Source organism: Azolla caroliniana, unplaced genomic scaffold (assembly GCF_043228905.1).
Source record: "Azolla caroliniana isolate FFs.n. ecotype wild unplaced genomic scaffold, voAzoCaro1.0.p SCAF_10, whole genome shotgun sequence".
NCBI lineage: Eukaryota > Viridiplantae > Streptophyta > Polypodiopsida > Salviniales > Salviniaceae > Azolla > Azolla caroliniana.
Window position 1 is genome coordinate 5973521 of NW_028230445.1, and position 15623 is coordinate 5989143.

Consider the following 15623-nt stretch of genomic DNA (forward strand, 5'->3'; position numbering starts at 1 on the left):
ATATGTAGGTGTCACATAACATCCAAGTTAGGGATTCGAGGCTTTCACGAGATAACACACAATTATATTAGTAAATGGGTGTGAAAAACACTTTTCCCAATGAGTGTCACAATGGAATATGGTCAACCGCTAACTACATGGGCAAGGGAACAAGTGGAACATCTCTCTCTCTCTCTCTCTCTCAATGTTGTCATGTTCCCAACTTTCCATAGTTCTTTGGTTACTTGTTGGAGACAACATTCCCGAACCTCTCTCTCTCTCTTGATGTTGTCATGACTCATGTTCCCAAAATTCCATATATCATTTGGTTACTTGTTGGAGACAACATTTCCAACTTTTCATACATCTTTGGTTATTTTTGGCCTCCAATAATTATGATGCTTCATGACTCTAATGGATATTATTAATATGACCCCTCAAAATCGCATAGGTCAATCATGTTCTCAACTTCCCATAGATCCTAGGTTGTTTCTTTTCTCTCATCGATGGGATGCTTACTCAATAATGTTAGTATCACCTCTCTCATGTTCTCTCCCAAAGGTCAATCATACATTCTCTTTCTCTCTCTCTCTCTCTCACCGCAAAACACTGTCTCAAATATATTGTGCACCCCTAGGTCCCATACATAAGAATATATTTCATATCTCCTAGGTCCCATCTGTTTTCCAAACTATTTGGTATTTGAAGATTCTAATGTTTGTCTATTATACTCCCCTCCACCTCTCTACATTTTCATGCGGAGTGAGATTACCCAAAACCCTCCTTATATACGTAAGCATGTGTTAGGCATGGGATCGCATCGTGTAGGAAAGTGAAATGTATCAAGATTCAAACACAAGCCATTAGTCGGTTATATATTTCAAATACACATATCCCACTTTTGTGAAGTGTTAAAGTCAACCCCATGAACACCACGTTTGTGCCGTCCGTGACTGGCATGTAAATGTGAATCCAACCTTAGGGCCACACATACAAGCCCAATATATGAAGGGACAAACTCCTTGAGCTGAGCAAGACTGAGCATCAAAGTATCTTGATACAAGCGAGAGCATGCAAATTGATAGGATTAGTAGGAGGGGTGGCCGACCCTTTTGAGGCTTTGAACTAAGGGTTCTACCCTTGCAATTAGCTTTCAAACGTTGAGATGTGATGAGATCGACAACTTGACTTGACTGAAGGATGGAGAGAGGCTTGAGTTCATTGACGGGCGGACGAAAGGCTTGGCTTGATGGACGGACACAGACCAAAGGCTCGATTAGCAATGAGCGCAGTTCGGTTTGGTTTCAAGGGAAAGAAACCGAACTGAAGCGAAACCGAACCATTTATTTAAAACAAAAACCAAACCAAACCGTTTATGAACTCTCAGTATTGAAACCAAACCATTTAAGAAATAGTTGAAACCAAACCATTTAAGAAATAGTTGAAACCAAACCGTTTTATGGAAAAGTTGAAACCAAACCGAACCATTTAATAAAAAATTTAAACCTAACCAGTTAAATTAAACTAATTAAACATGTAAATAAACAAAAATACATTAAATTAAATAAGCATTTAAGTTAAATTTATTAAATCAATAAAAGAAACTTTAATCGAACCATTAAATTAAATAAACATTAAAGTTAAATTAATTAAATCAATTAAAAACCATTAATTTTTTGGGAAAAAATAAAAAATAAAAAACCATTAAATCAATAAACTATTAAGGTAAAAGAAAAGTTAACCAAAAACCTATAAACCTGAGTTTTAGAACCGAAACCGAACCGTTTATCGAAAACCAAACCAAACAAAACCATTAAAATTATATTTTTTGGGAACCAATAAACCGTTAAACCATTTGGATTAACGGTTCGGTTCGAGCCGAAACCGTGCCCATCGCTAGATTTTTTGGGAACCAATAAACCATTTGGACTAACGGTTCGGTTCGGTTCGAGCCGAAACCGTGCCCATCGCTAGGCTCGACTTGACAGACTGGACTATGAAGAAGCCGGGGTGGGCGGGCAGGACAGAAGAACACAAGACAAGATTGATGGGGTCCAAAGGTCCGAGCCTCAGGTTCGGAAAGCAGGCATGGTGATTTTGGAGAAGAAAGGGGGGATGGGGGTCCGCAGATCCGAGCCTCAGGCTCGGAAAGCAGATAGGGATACAGGGTATATGGGTGCAGAGAAGGAGAGAGACAGAGACAGAGATAGAGAGAGAGAGAGAGAGAGACAGAGTGGGTACCCACAGAGCACAGAGCAGAGAGAGAGAGAGAGAGAGAGAGAAACAGAGAGAGAGAGAGAGAGAGAGAGAGAGAGAGAGGGGAGGGGACAGAGTGGGTGCCCACAGAGGCACACAGCCTGGCTGCGGTTTGTCGTTGGCCGGTCAGAAGCCGAGGAGAGAGAGAGAGAGAGAAGAGAGAGAGAAAGAAGGTTTCCCCGCAGCCCACAGGCGTCTGTCTTGCTTTGCATACATAATCTCTGCTTTCTTTATAGAGAGGTGAGTACAGAACAGAGCACTTCCATCCTCTCTCTCTCTCTGTCTCTCTCTATACATATCCTCAAAACCATAGCCGCACCATATCCATAAATTATGTTTATTTCCTCTGCATCGTTCATGTTAATGCAGCTGCTCCATCCAGCACCTTGAACCGATCCCCACCTCCCCTCCCCTCACCACTCTTCTTCTTTCTTTCTTTTTCTCGTTTTCTTTTGGGGGGTAAAAATAAAAGAGATTCTTCCTCTCTGCTGCATATTCTGCTCTGTAATTAACCTAAACCCTAAACCATAAAGCAAAATCCTGAATCCTGAACCCTAATTCCCTCGGAGAGAGAGAGAGAGCTGATCAAATTGATTTGATTTGATTCTACAAATATATTTAACAATGGCATCCCTCAGTAACATTCCCTCTACTCTCCGACAACCCTCCTCTGTCTCATGCTCTGTTTCCTCCTTACTCTCCTCGAAACCTTGCTCATTACATGGATCATTGTTGTCATCATTTTCATCGTTATCTAGCATCCGTTCACAGGGAAAATACACCCACTTCCCTGGTGGCCTAAGGAGGAGCCTCAATTTGCAAACATCTAATTTAAGAACAAGAAAAAGTGAGAGCAATAAGGGAAGAATCTCTCCCCATGCAAACCCACCCTTGCGAAGAAACCCGTGCACACACTTGATTCGATCCATGGCTCTCTCAGAATATCCATCTGGGCCATTAGGGTTATATGACCCTGCATTTGATAAGGATTCATGTGGGGTTGGGTTTGTGGCTGAGCTGTCTGCAATTCCTAGCCGGAAAACGGTGAAAGATGCTTTGGAGATGCTCGTGAGAATGGCGCATCGTGGCGCTTGTGGATGTGAAGAGAACACTGGTGATGGTGCAGGTATCACTGTTGCCCTCCCCCACGAATATTTGGCTGAGGTATGTAAATTGTTCTGCCTCCCATATATATATACACGCAAACAATCAATTTTTTTTCCTTTTCAAGAGCCATCATATACAATATTTGGATGAAGTATGTAATTTTATGCTCCCGTCCATCATATATATCTTATTTTGGTTTTTGTCCTTTCAAAGCATCACTGTGTACTATCTTTTGGTTTGATCTGTGTTTAGAATCAAAGTTTGGAATTGTAACTTCGTGGAGGTTTATTACTAATCAATTCTTGGTAACTTTTTCTAGTATCTGATGCTTGGGGTTTCTTTACTAGTACCTGATGCTTGGTACTAATGGAAGCTTGATATGTTCAAGATTCATTACCAACCGGAGGTTACTAGGAGATGTCAAGGCTTGATAACTTAAATTCTCGGAGAATTACTCCTATTTGAGGCTTGATAGCTTAAAATCTTGGAGAATTACTCCTATTCAAGGCTTGCTAACTTAAATTCTCAGAGAATTATTCTATTTGGGGGTTGGTAACTTAAATTCTTGGAGATTGGTTAAATAACTGGAGAAATGGAGCTTCTTAGCTTAAGTTGTTGGACATTTTGCTGCTAGTTGTAACTTAAATTCGTGGCGGTTTATTCCTAATCAAAATTTGATAGCGTCAATTCTTAAATCTATGACTAATTGAAGTTTTGTCATAGCTTAAATTCTCAGAGATCTACAACTGACCAAAGTTTTGTAGTTTAAGTCTCGGAGATTCACTACTAATAGACTGTGACAGCTCCCATCATTCAATCTTTAATTGTTTGTTTTGTTTGAAAAGCGAAGATTTGGTAAATTAAAATTATTCTTACAGATTTACTACTAATCAAAGCTTTGATTTACTGTTCCTAGAAGCTTGCTGGTTTAAAATTGACAACTAATTGAACCTCCATAGTCCTAAATTATTTTAAATTACCTCAAGATTTACCACCAGTCCACCCTCAGTAGCACTTTTTTTCTTGTAGATTGAATGTTATCGCTGCTTGGTAGTTCAAATTCTGAGAGATATACCCCTGATCAAAGTTTGATAGCTTAAACAGAGGTGTACATCTAATCCTCTCTTTTGTAGCTTATGTTCTCTAAGATTTACAACTAATCAAATGTTGATAGCTTAAGTTCGCTGTGATTTACCAATAGTTGGTTGAAACTTGGTTCCCTAAGAGCTGTGAGGTTTACTGAAACTCAAAGTTTTATAGCTTTATTCACAGAGATTTACTATTAATTACACCTTAATAGATTAATTTCTCAGATATCACTGCTAATCTAAGCTTGGTAGCTTAAATTCTTAAAGAACTACTGCTAACCACCACTTTTTTCGGCTTAATTTCTCGGAGATTTTGTTAATCAAAGTAGTAAATTAAATTCTCTGAGATTTTGTTAATCATAGAGTATTAGCTTAAATTCTCTGAGATTTACCACTACTGGAAACTTGGCTCTTCAGAGCATCTGAGATTTGCCTCTATTCCTATGCATTCAGGTAGTGAAACGTGATATTGGATGTGAGCTTCCACCCCCTAATGAATATGCGGTTGGGATGTTCTTCCTGCCCACGCAAGATGACAAAGGCAACGACAGCAACACTCGTCGAGATGTCAGCAAAAATGTGTTCAACAAGGTCATTTAGTTAATAAAATTTGTGTTACTATGACACTTCTTTTTCTTCCTTGCTTATCTTAATCTATGGAAGGTTCATGTTCCTTACACTCGATGCACATAGGTTGCTGAATCGCTTGGTCACACCATCTTGGGTTGGAGAAGGGTGAAAACAGATAATTCAGATCTAGGAAAATCTGCCCTAGTTACAGAGCCCATTGTTGAGCAAATATTTCTAACTCCAAGTAGCAGATCCAACTTAGACTTGGAGCAACAGGTATTGCACCTATATCTTCTGAAAGGTAACATATATTACAATTTGACACATGTTTATTAAAGCGTGGACATTTTGTTATCAACCATGTAGATGTATATACTTAGGAAAACCTCAATGATAGCCATTCGAGCTGCGTTGAACCTAGCATATGGTGGACCAAAAGACTTTTACATCTGTTCTTTGTCATCGAGGTAATATATGGAACCAATGAGTGCCTCAATTGCATGTATTTAAATTTCAAGGGAACATCATAGCTATAGTGTTGCTTTTTTCTGCAGAACGATCACGTACAAAGGGCAGCTGAAACCAAATCAGTTGGAAAATTATTACTTTGAAGACCTTGGTAATGAAAACTTTACCAGCTACATGGCTTTGGTGAGCATTATGTATTTATTAAACTGTTCTAATATGATGCTTTTTCTAGAACTAGGTGAGTTATGTTTGATTGATTCATCATCATATCAAAAAAATTCCTTGATAATGCTCCAGGTACACTCGAGGTTTTCAACAAACACTTTCCCCAGTTGGGACCGAGCACAGCCTATGCGTGTTTTAGGTCATAATGGAGAGATCAACACCTTGAGAGGCAACATAAATTGGTACTTGTGTATTTTCTGACTAATATGTTGCCCTGCATTTCTCATCTTTTATTCTATTTTTTCTAAATTGGAGCGATGTGGTTTATTCATGTTCAATTCATGATAGGATGAAAGCTCGGGAAGGCCTCCTGAAGTGCAAAGAACTAGGTCTTTCTGCAGATGAGCTTCAGAAGCTGTTGCCAGTAATTGATACAAGTTCATCTGATTCAGGTATCAATGATTAGATGCATGTGAAGTTTAACACGTTTTGAGAGCTTTTTAATTCAGGCATTCCAGTGTTTGTTTCCAATTTCTTAAATGTTCCAGAAATTTGAAGACATTTATATATCTGTGTAGGTGCCTTTGATGGGGTTTTGGAATTACTTGTTCGGAGTGGGCGGAGTCTTCCAGAGGCGGTAATGATGATGATTCCAGAGGCATGGCAGAATGATGACAATATGGATCCTGAACGGAAAGCATTGTATGAGTACTTTTCTGCAGTGATGGAGCCTTGGGATGGACCTGCTCTTATTGCATGTATGAATGGCATTTGTATTTTTTTCTGGTCTAGGCTACTAAATTGGTTTAAAATTTTGTGTTATTAAAATTCATATTGCTCCACAGTTACTGATGGGCGATATCTTGGTGCAACTTTGGATCGTAATGGACTCCGTCCAGGAAGGTACTATGAGACACACAGTGGTCGTGTGATCATGGCAAGTGAAGTAGGTGTAGTAGATGTTGCCCCTGAAGATGTGAGCAAAAAGGGTAGGCTCAACCCCGGCATGATGCTGCTTGTTGATTTTGAGAGGCATGTTGTGGTGGATGATGATCAACTGAAGAAGCAATATGCTTCCAAACATCCTTATGCAAATTGGTTGCGCCGACAAAAAATAGTTTTGAAAGAGATAGTGGATTCAGTGCCAAAGGCAGAGTTAGCAGTGCCACATATAATAGGCTCTATGGATGTATGTATTTTAAGAATATCAGCTCATTCAGGCATTGGTTTGATAAGGAAAGAGTTCTGAATCTAATGCTGGTGAATTATATAGGTTAAAATTTCTGATGAAACAATGGAGAAGATGGGCATTCATGGGTTGTTGCCTCCTTTGAAAGCATTTGGGTAAGGCAATGATACTGTGGTGTGTAATGTAATGATTTGCAAAATGGCAAACATTTCCTCTGATAGTGGATTTCCTTTGTTACTGTATTGAATAGTTATACAACGGAGGCATTGGAGATGCTGTTACTTCCAATGGCAAAAGATGGTGCAGAGGCTTTGGGCTCTATGGGTAATGATACACCCCTTGCAGTAATGTCTAGCAGACCGAAGCTGGGCTTTGAATATTTTAAACAAATGTTCGCACAAGTGACGAATCCTCCAATTGATCCAATTCGGGAAGCCATAGTCACGTCAACTGAATGCATGATTGGTCCAGAGGGTGACTTAACAGAAATCAATGAAGGTCAATGCCGGAGATTATCTCTTAAAGGTCCTCTGCTTTCTATTGAAGAAATGGAAGCAGTTAAAAAGATGGATTATCGAGGATGGAGAAGTAAAGTTATAGATATGACATTTTCAAGACAAGAAGGACCTAAGGGATTGGAGAGGGCCTTAGATAGGATTTGTTTGGAAGCAAGATCTGCCATACAAGAGGGTTACAAAATTCTAGTCCTGTCTGATAGAGGTAAAATACTTTATGACGATATTTTCTTTATTTGATACAACTGATTATGAACCAGCCAAAGTAGCAACAACAAGTTTACAGTATGAATGAAGTATTGATATTGTTACTTAGAATCTGCCCTCTATTAACATGCTATCTTACTTCTGTCATTTCAGAGACATCCGCTTCGCGAGTTCCTGTTGGATCACTCCTTGCTGCAGGGGCTGTTCATCAACACTTAGTTTCCAGAATGGAGCGTACTAGAATTGGCTTGATTGTTGAATCAGGAGAACCACGTGAAGTGCACCACTTTTGTACTCTTGTAGGTTTTGGAGCTGATGCGATTTGCCCATATTTGGCAATTGAGACAGTTTGGAGGCTGCAAGTAGATGGGAAAATACCACCAAAGGCTGATGGAAAGCTTCAGTCAAAGGAAGAACTTGTGAGGAAGTTTTTCAAAGCATCGAACTCAGGAATTCTGAAGGTCATTGCAAAAATGGGAATATCAACTTTAGCATCATATAAAGGAGCTCAGATATTTGAGGCACTTGGCCTTTCCACTGAGGTAGTAGAAAAATGTTTCAAAGGCACTCCAAGCAGAGTGGAAGGTGCCACGTTTGAAATGCTTGCTCGTGACCTCCTCCGCTTGCATGAGGCGGCTTTTCCCTCACGTGCCCTTCCAGAGGGAAGTGCAGATGCTCTTGCTTTGCCAAACCCTGGTGATTATCATTGGCGGAAAGACGGTGAAGTTCATCTAAATGACCCTCTAGCAATTGCAAAGCTACAGGAAGCAGCTCGAACCAACTCTATTGAAGCTTACAAAGAGTATTCAAAGCTAGTACAGAGCCTCAATAAAAAATGCAATCTCCGGGGTATGCTGAAATTTAAGGACATGCCCGAAAAGAAGGTTCCCTTGGAGGAAATTGAACCAGCCAGTGAGATTGTTAAGAGGTTTTGCACAGGTGCTATGAGCTATGGTTCTATCTCCTTGGAGGCTCACACAACCCTTGCATTAGCAATGAATAGGATTGGGGGAAAATCAAACTCAGGTTATTTTGGCACACCTTTGCTACTTTTGTCGGGTAACATGTTAAGTTATGAGTTGAATAACCTGTCCTGTGATTAAAATTTGATGGCATTTGGCAGGGGAAGGAGGTGAAGAGGCTTCTAGATTAGAGTTGCTTCCAGATGGATCTATAAACCCAAAGAGGAGTGCAATAAAACAAGTTGCATCTGGAAGGTTTGGAGTTACTAGTCATTACCTCACTAATGCAATTGAACTGCAGATCAAGATGGCACAGGTTAAACTCGAAACATATTTCTGTTGATCCATGTTTTTTTCAGCCTTGGAATGCTTGTTTCCAAGAAACATAACATTCTGTCTTTAACAGGGTGCCAAACCTGGTGAAGGTGGTGAACTTCCTGGATACAAAGTTATTGGTGATATAGCTGTTACAAGGAATTCGACGCCAGGTGTTGGGCTTATCAGTCCACCTCCTCATCATGATATCTATTCTATTGAGGACCTTGCACAATTGATTTATGATCTCAAGGTAAGCAACTAGTTTCCGAGAGTTGAGAGATTTTGGAATGAAGAACTTTTATGAATGTTTGATATTCCATTCCATTTGCAGAATGCAAACCCAGGAGCTAGAATTAGTGTCAAACTTGTCTCTGAAGCAGGGGTAGGAGTCATTGCAAGTGGAGTTGTGAAGGGCCATGCTGATCATGTGTTAATCTCAGGACATGATGGAGGCACAGGTGCATCTAGGTGGACCGGTATAAAGAATGCTGGTTTGCCATGGGAACTTGGTCTTGCAGAAACTCACCAAACACTAGTAGCAAATAACTTGCGTGGTAGAACTGTACTGCAAACTGATGGACAGTTGAAGACAGGAAGAGATGTTGCTATTGCTGCTCTTCTTGGAGCAGAGGAGTTTGGATTTAGCACTGCTCCTCTCATCACAATGGGTTGCATCATGATGAGAAAGTGCCACAAAAATACATGTCCTGTAGGTGTTGCGACACAGGACCCTGTGTTAAGAGAGAAATTTGCTGGTGAACCAGAGCATGTTATAAATTTCTTTTTCATGGTTGCTGAAGAGATGAGAGAATTGATGTCTGAGATGGGATTCCGGACTGTGAATGAGATGATTGGGAGATCTGATATGCTAGAGGTGGACAATGAAGTTATAAGTGCAAATGAGAAATTGCAAGGCATTGACCTTTCACTGCTGCTCAAGCCTTCCGCAGAGATCCGACCTGAAGCTCCCCAATTCTGTGTTCAAAAGCAGGATCATGGTTTGGACATGGCCTTAGATCAGAAACTTATAGAGCTTTCACAACCAGCCTTGGTGAAGAAGGTTCCTGTATACCTGGAAACAGAAATTGTCAATGTTAATAGGGCAGTTGGAACAATGCTCAGTCATGAAGTGACAAAACGTTACAAAGCATCCGGCCTTCCTACCGATACCATTCATGTCAAACTCTCTGGAAGTGCTGGTCAAAGCTTAGGAGCATTTCTCTGTCCAGGAATCACACTTGAGCTGGAGGGAGATAGCAATGATTATGTAGGAAAAGGGTTATCGGGTGGAAAGATAGTTGTATACCCGCCCCGGGGTAGTGCATTTGATCCCCAAACAAATATAGTCATTGGAAATGTGGCACTTTATGGAGCAACTGGAGGTGAAGCATATTTCAATGGTATGGCAGCAGAACGTTTTTGTGTTAGGAATTCTGGTGCAAAGGCTGTAGTTGAAGGAATAGGGGACCATGGATGTGAGTACATGACTGGAGGAACAGTAGTGATACTGGGAAAAACAGGGAAAAATTTTGCAGCTGGGATGAGTGGTGGTATAGCATATGTTCTTGATGTGGATGGAAATTTTGAATCTAGATGTAATCTTGGTTTGGTAGACCTTGACAAAGTAGAGGAAGAAGAAGATATAACAACTTTGCGTATGATGGTCCAGCAACATCTGAGGTATACAGGAAGTCAGTTAGCAAAGGAAGTGCTTGCCAGCTTCGATGAACTCATTCCTCATTTTGTGAAAGTCTTCCCACAAGATTATAAGCAAGTGCTTTTGATGGAAAAACAGAAAGCATTAGAAGAAGCAGCTTCCCTTGAAAAGAAGGATGCATTTGAAGAATTAAAGAAGTTGGCCAGCAAATCTTCTGTGCAACAATCATCTCCAGTTAAGGCGGTGGGTCCTACCAGTTCCTCTAGAACTTTGGAGGTACTATATTACTCTCCTTATTGTGTCTGTCCACTAATAATATATATTATTATATGGAACATACTCAAATGATTCAATTACCATGCAGCAATGGGATGTTGTTTTCTTTCAATAGTCCTAATATGTGCATACGTATGCGTGATCCTCTTTTGTGGAAGAACAAGAGAAGACTGATTCTTGGATTTGGTGCCTACTTAATGTGTATGCATTTCTACATCCAAACTAGATGCTAGAACCAACTTCATAGATTTAACATAGATTCATAGAAGTGGACAAATCGTCTTGTGTTTATGCTTCTTTTTAGAATTCTCATATAATATACAGAATTTAATTAAGGAGATGTAAGCATCCATAACCTGAGTTCAAGACACATTGGATGCATCGTATATCAGGACCTATGTTTATGTGATGTGATTGTGTAATCAGGACTGTGGCCTTGGCGAACCTTCCTCCTTGGGTGGGAGGTAGCCCTGGTCAAACAAATGGATGCACCCGGAAGTTTGGTCCAGATTCTGGAAGGCTCCTGGATGCATCTTAATACAAGTATCTTGTATGCATCTGATTACGGTTTGAAGTTTCTAAGTGTATAAATTACGGAAAGAAGAGTGAATGCTGAAAATATATTTTCTGTTTACAGAAGCCTACTAAGGTAGATGGTGCCATAAAAAATGGGGGCTTTATCAAATATGAACGGGAATCACTCTCTTACAGGAAAGTTGAGGAAAGAGTTGAGGATTGGAAAGAGGTCTTAGAGGATGCACGGCCTGATGTGCTCCTCAAGACACAATCAGCTAGGTGCATGGATTGTGGAACTCCATTTTGCCATCAGGTAAAGTCTCTAAGACATTTGAAAAACAAAATTTATGCTATTGTTGATATTGTGTATAATGTTTATCATGTCTTGTCTGCAGGAGACAAGTGGTTGCCCCCTGGGTAATAAGATACCAGAGTGGAATGAGCTTGTTCATCAAGGGCGATGGAGAGAGGCTCTTGATCGATTATTGGAGACAAATAACTTTCCAGAGTTTACTGGGCGAGTATGTCCCGCACCTTGTGAGGGAGCTTGTGTTTTGGGCATAATTGAGAATCCAGTAACCATCAAGACAATGGAATGCACCATTATCGATAGGGGTTTTGAGGAGGGTTGGATGGTTCCAAGGCCACCTTTGTCAAGAACAGGGTACGTTATATCTTTAATGATGCTCTAAATTCCAATCACTACATAAATGTTTTGTAATTTTGAGTCTTTGTATGTCTATCTACAGAAAGAAAGTGGCTATTGTTGGAAGTGGACCTGCTGGATTAGCTGCAGCGGATCAACTGAACAAAATGGGTCATCTTGTGACGGTATATGAAAGGGCAGACAGAATTGGAGGCCTTATGATGTATGGAGTGCCCAACATGAAGACTGACAAGGTGGATGTTGTTCAACGTCGTGTCAACTTGATGGCTGCTGAAGGAATTAAATTTGTGGTGAACGCCAATGTTGGTGTCGATCCTGCCTTCTCAGTTGAAACATTGAGGAAAGAGCACGATGCTCTTTTACTTGCTTGTGGTGCCACAAAACCAAGGTACATTATTGTAACATGCACTGCAGTTTAAAATATGTGTCTGCCTGTTGAGGGAAACAATGGAAGAAAGAAAAAAAGATATATTACCGTATTTTAAGAATCCACAATGACCTATAAGAGCGAACAAGAGATTACATCTTAAAATGTTGTCTCGTCTTGGAGACGAACTAAGCAAATAAATATAACTAAATATAGGGCACTAATGAATCTATCCCAAGATTCTGAACTTAGAGATTGAAACTTCTGGCTTCAAAAATTCTCCAACATGGGCTGCTCCAAGATGGACAGATCTCCAAAGCAAGGGAAGCACCTTCTGTGCTGGATGATAATGGCCTTTATTTGTCAATAGCAAGGATAATGGGCATGTGGTCTAGGTGGTCATGGCCTACATGCATGACACATTGCTATTGCCCAATCTATTGTAACCACTTTTGAGTTTCCTAGTCGAGACCCCACTTGTGTAGCCTGTGATTGACATGTAGCATGAGTGATGGAGCTAAAGAAAGTTGTGATTGCTCTTTGTTGATGAACTGTTTGTGGTTATATTGTTGTCCAACTTCTCTCTATGTCTCTTGCGTTATTCGAAGAACAATCCCGAGCACCATTATTCTTCTTTTCTTGCAATACCGTTGGTGGTTGGGACCATTCTTATAATAACTCATGAGAAATAGTGAGAAGTTGTTGAACGAAAACAATAGAACCAACTGTATGTCCCAACATTACAATGAAGCGCCTATTGTAAAGACATGGCGCAGTGGGCCAAAGCTTGTTTGAAGAGGCATAAGACAGGTCAATGGCAGACATAGTGCTCCTCTGATTCCACCCATCCATGACACGATTGGCAGGTCCATTCTTCCATAGATTTGTGTGCATATATTCCTATTTGAATTTCTAACTAATGTGAAGAGAACCTAAGCTGCCCTATCAAATTGTGAAGTGCGTGAGATAGATGTGCATCCATATAAGAATGCCCAATGTTAAATCCATCCTGTGATGTGAGTAAAAAGAGTGCCTCATAGTGGGCCATCTTCCTATTAAGAGATGTAGTGGGGATGATCCATGTTCATTCATTATCCAATCTAATGTTATCAGTTCAGATCACTCTATTCTCTTCCACTTTATTTATGTTCAGGTGTGAACATTCCAAGCTATATTGAAATGTGGGTGGTGTCCTTATACTTGTGTCATGCAACTAGAACCATTCTTTCTTTTTTATGGGTGTACATTTCTATGAGACTAAATTTGTGAATATATTTGGTAGGGATTTGAATGTAGAAGGCCGTGAACTTCAAGGTGTCCACTTTGCAATGGAGTTTCTCCATTCAAACACAAAAAGCTTACTGGACAGTAATTTGGAAGATGGTAATTATATTTCAGCTGCAGGAAAGAAAGTAATAGTCATTGGTGGTGGAGACACTGGAACTGATTGCATAGCTACATCTGTGAGACATGGTGCTGAGAATATAGTTAACTTAGAATTGCTGCCCCAACCGCCAGCTTCCCGTGCACCAGGAAACCCATGGCCTCAGGTTGTGGGAAGATGTATAAAAGTTTTTACATAATGATGTTCAGGAATTTCTTGCTCATTGATATTTTTCTAACTTCGAAAAGTGTTTCTTTGTCTTGTGCAGTGGCCGAGAGTCTTGCGCACAGATTATGGCCATCAAGAAGCAGTCTTTAAATATGGGAAAGATCCGAGATCCTACCAGGTGTTGACCAAACGATTCATTGGAAATGAGGAAGGTAGAGTGACAGGTATTGAGATTGTGAAAGTGAAATGGGAAAAAGATGCTGATGGCAAGTTTCAACTACAAGAAGTACCTGACAGTCTTGAAGTTTTAGAGGCTGATCTCATATTTTTGGCTATGGGCTTTCTTGGACCTGAGCAGGTAAGCTACATAAAAAGTTTCAAAAGTAAACTCTGTAAAGCCTTATTATGTCTGTATGTTTTTTCTTTGTATGAGAGCAAGGAAATACGCTAAAAAATAATGGAGATACACACTGTTTGCTGATGGATTTCTTGTTCTTGAATCTTCCAAAACAGAATATAGCTGAGAAGTTGGGCTTAGCAATGGATGCACGCAGCAATTTTAAGGCTGAATATGGGCACTATGGCACGAACCTTCAAGGGGTATTTGCAGCCGGTGATTGTAGACGTGGGCAATCACTTGTGGTATGGGCAATAGCCGAAGGCAGGCAAGCAGCATCTCAGATGGACAAGTTCTTATGTCCAGATAAAGAAGAAGTTGGTGAAGTGGAAAAAGAGCAAGTTCATGATGTTTACAATGAGGGTGGTAGACAGAAAAAGAAGGCTGGAAATGAGAGAGATAACCAAGGAAGCCTTCTTCAAGGAACCAGATAAAAATTCTGCCTTTTGTTTGCCATTATGTAACATGCATACCAATATGAGGAGAATCCACCTTGAAGATGAATCAAAAGAGATGATTATAAATACAATGGAAAGGAGAGCCCTACCTCCACAATAAAATTTGTGACATTCAACTTGATATGTAAGTTGATGCATGACTATCATACATATACACGTAATTGTAAGGCCATTTAGTGGGAGAGCTGTTTTTGGGGTCATGGTACAGGATCAGAATATATTCAAGGTTGAATGGTACTGGCAGCTCACTTCTCTCGAGATTTTCTCGTGACAAGAAAGGACATTTTTCACTGTCCGGCAAATGCAGTGATTGAATAATATAAAGGCACTATTTAACACTTGTAATATTTACTTCAGGTTGTGATCTCTACAGAACTGGTCTCTAATAAATATATAAAGTTTGTTCATAAAACCCTGCGACATACACTGCCGAATTGCTCTACCTGTCAAATTTTATCTGTGATCATGTTGTCATTAACAGATATATGTACTTAATTTTCTATGCACACCTGTCTGGTAATGTTTGTAAATTTGGTCTAAAACTTCCATGCGTACCAATGATATTAATACTTTTGTCTGTCTTTGTGATCACTTTGCCATTAACAGAAAGATATCTATTTATTTGCATATACTGGGGTCTCTCTGTTGTAATGTTTGTTAAGTCTGGTATAGAGCTTCAACATATAGCAATGATGTAAATGTTTGTCTGTGTCTTTGTTTGTGCTTGTGCCTGTCTTTTGTCTGTGATATTCACATATGATATGGTCTATTAGCAATTTCGAACAGTTAATGCAGATAATTACATATTTTATATTCAGTATTAGGTGCTGAGGTGGATTAATAGCTAACAAAATATTGGGATATTATGTAGGGTTTAGCTGGTTTTCACATTCTGCTGTATTGTTTTGG

The 15623-nt window shown here is 39.9% G+C and overlaps 1 protein-coding gene across 1 annotated transcript; it reads left to right on the plus strand.

Moving 5' to 3' along the window:
• The first annotated feature begins 2753 nt into the window (after window positions 1-2753).
• Window positions 2754-15220, plus strand: GLT1 (NADH-dependent glutamate synthase 1). Its single transcript, XM_087325226.1, has 21 exons — window positions 2754-3399; window positions 4884-5021; window positions 5124-5276; window positions 5367-5467; window positions 5555-5651; window positions 5766-5875; window positions 5982-6085; window positions 6212-6391; window positions 6479-6822; window positions 6907-6977; window positions 7073-7542; window positions 7698-8570; window positions 8668-8822; window positions 8913-9074; window positions 9156-10757; window positions 11395-11586; window positions 11669-11937; window positions 12023-12328; window positions 13590-13857; window positions 13960-14217; window positions 14373-15220. Exons 1-21 carry the CDS (start codon window positions 2860-2862, stop codon window positions 14688-14690), a joined length of 6711 nt encoding a protein of 2236 aa, XP_087181352.1. The 5' UTR covers window positions 2754-2859; the 3' UTR covers window positions 14691-15220.
• Window positions 15221-15623: the final 403 nt, after the last annotated feature.

Excerpts from the sequence above, each read along its gene's own strand:
- GLT1 (XM_087325226.1), top strand. The coding sequence starts at position 2,860 with ATGGCATCCCTCAGTAACATTCCCTCTACTCTCCGACAACCCTCCTCT. Across the intron at positions 5,468-5,554 it reads ATCTGTTCTTTGTCATCGAG|AACGATCACGTACAAAGGGC; the intron begins GTAATATATGGA and ends TTTTTTCTGCAG. Across the intron at positions 8,571-8,667 it reads TGGGGGAAAATCAAACTCAG|GGGAAGGAGGTGAAGAGGCT; the intron begins GTTATTTTGGCA and ends GGCATTTGGCAG.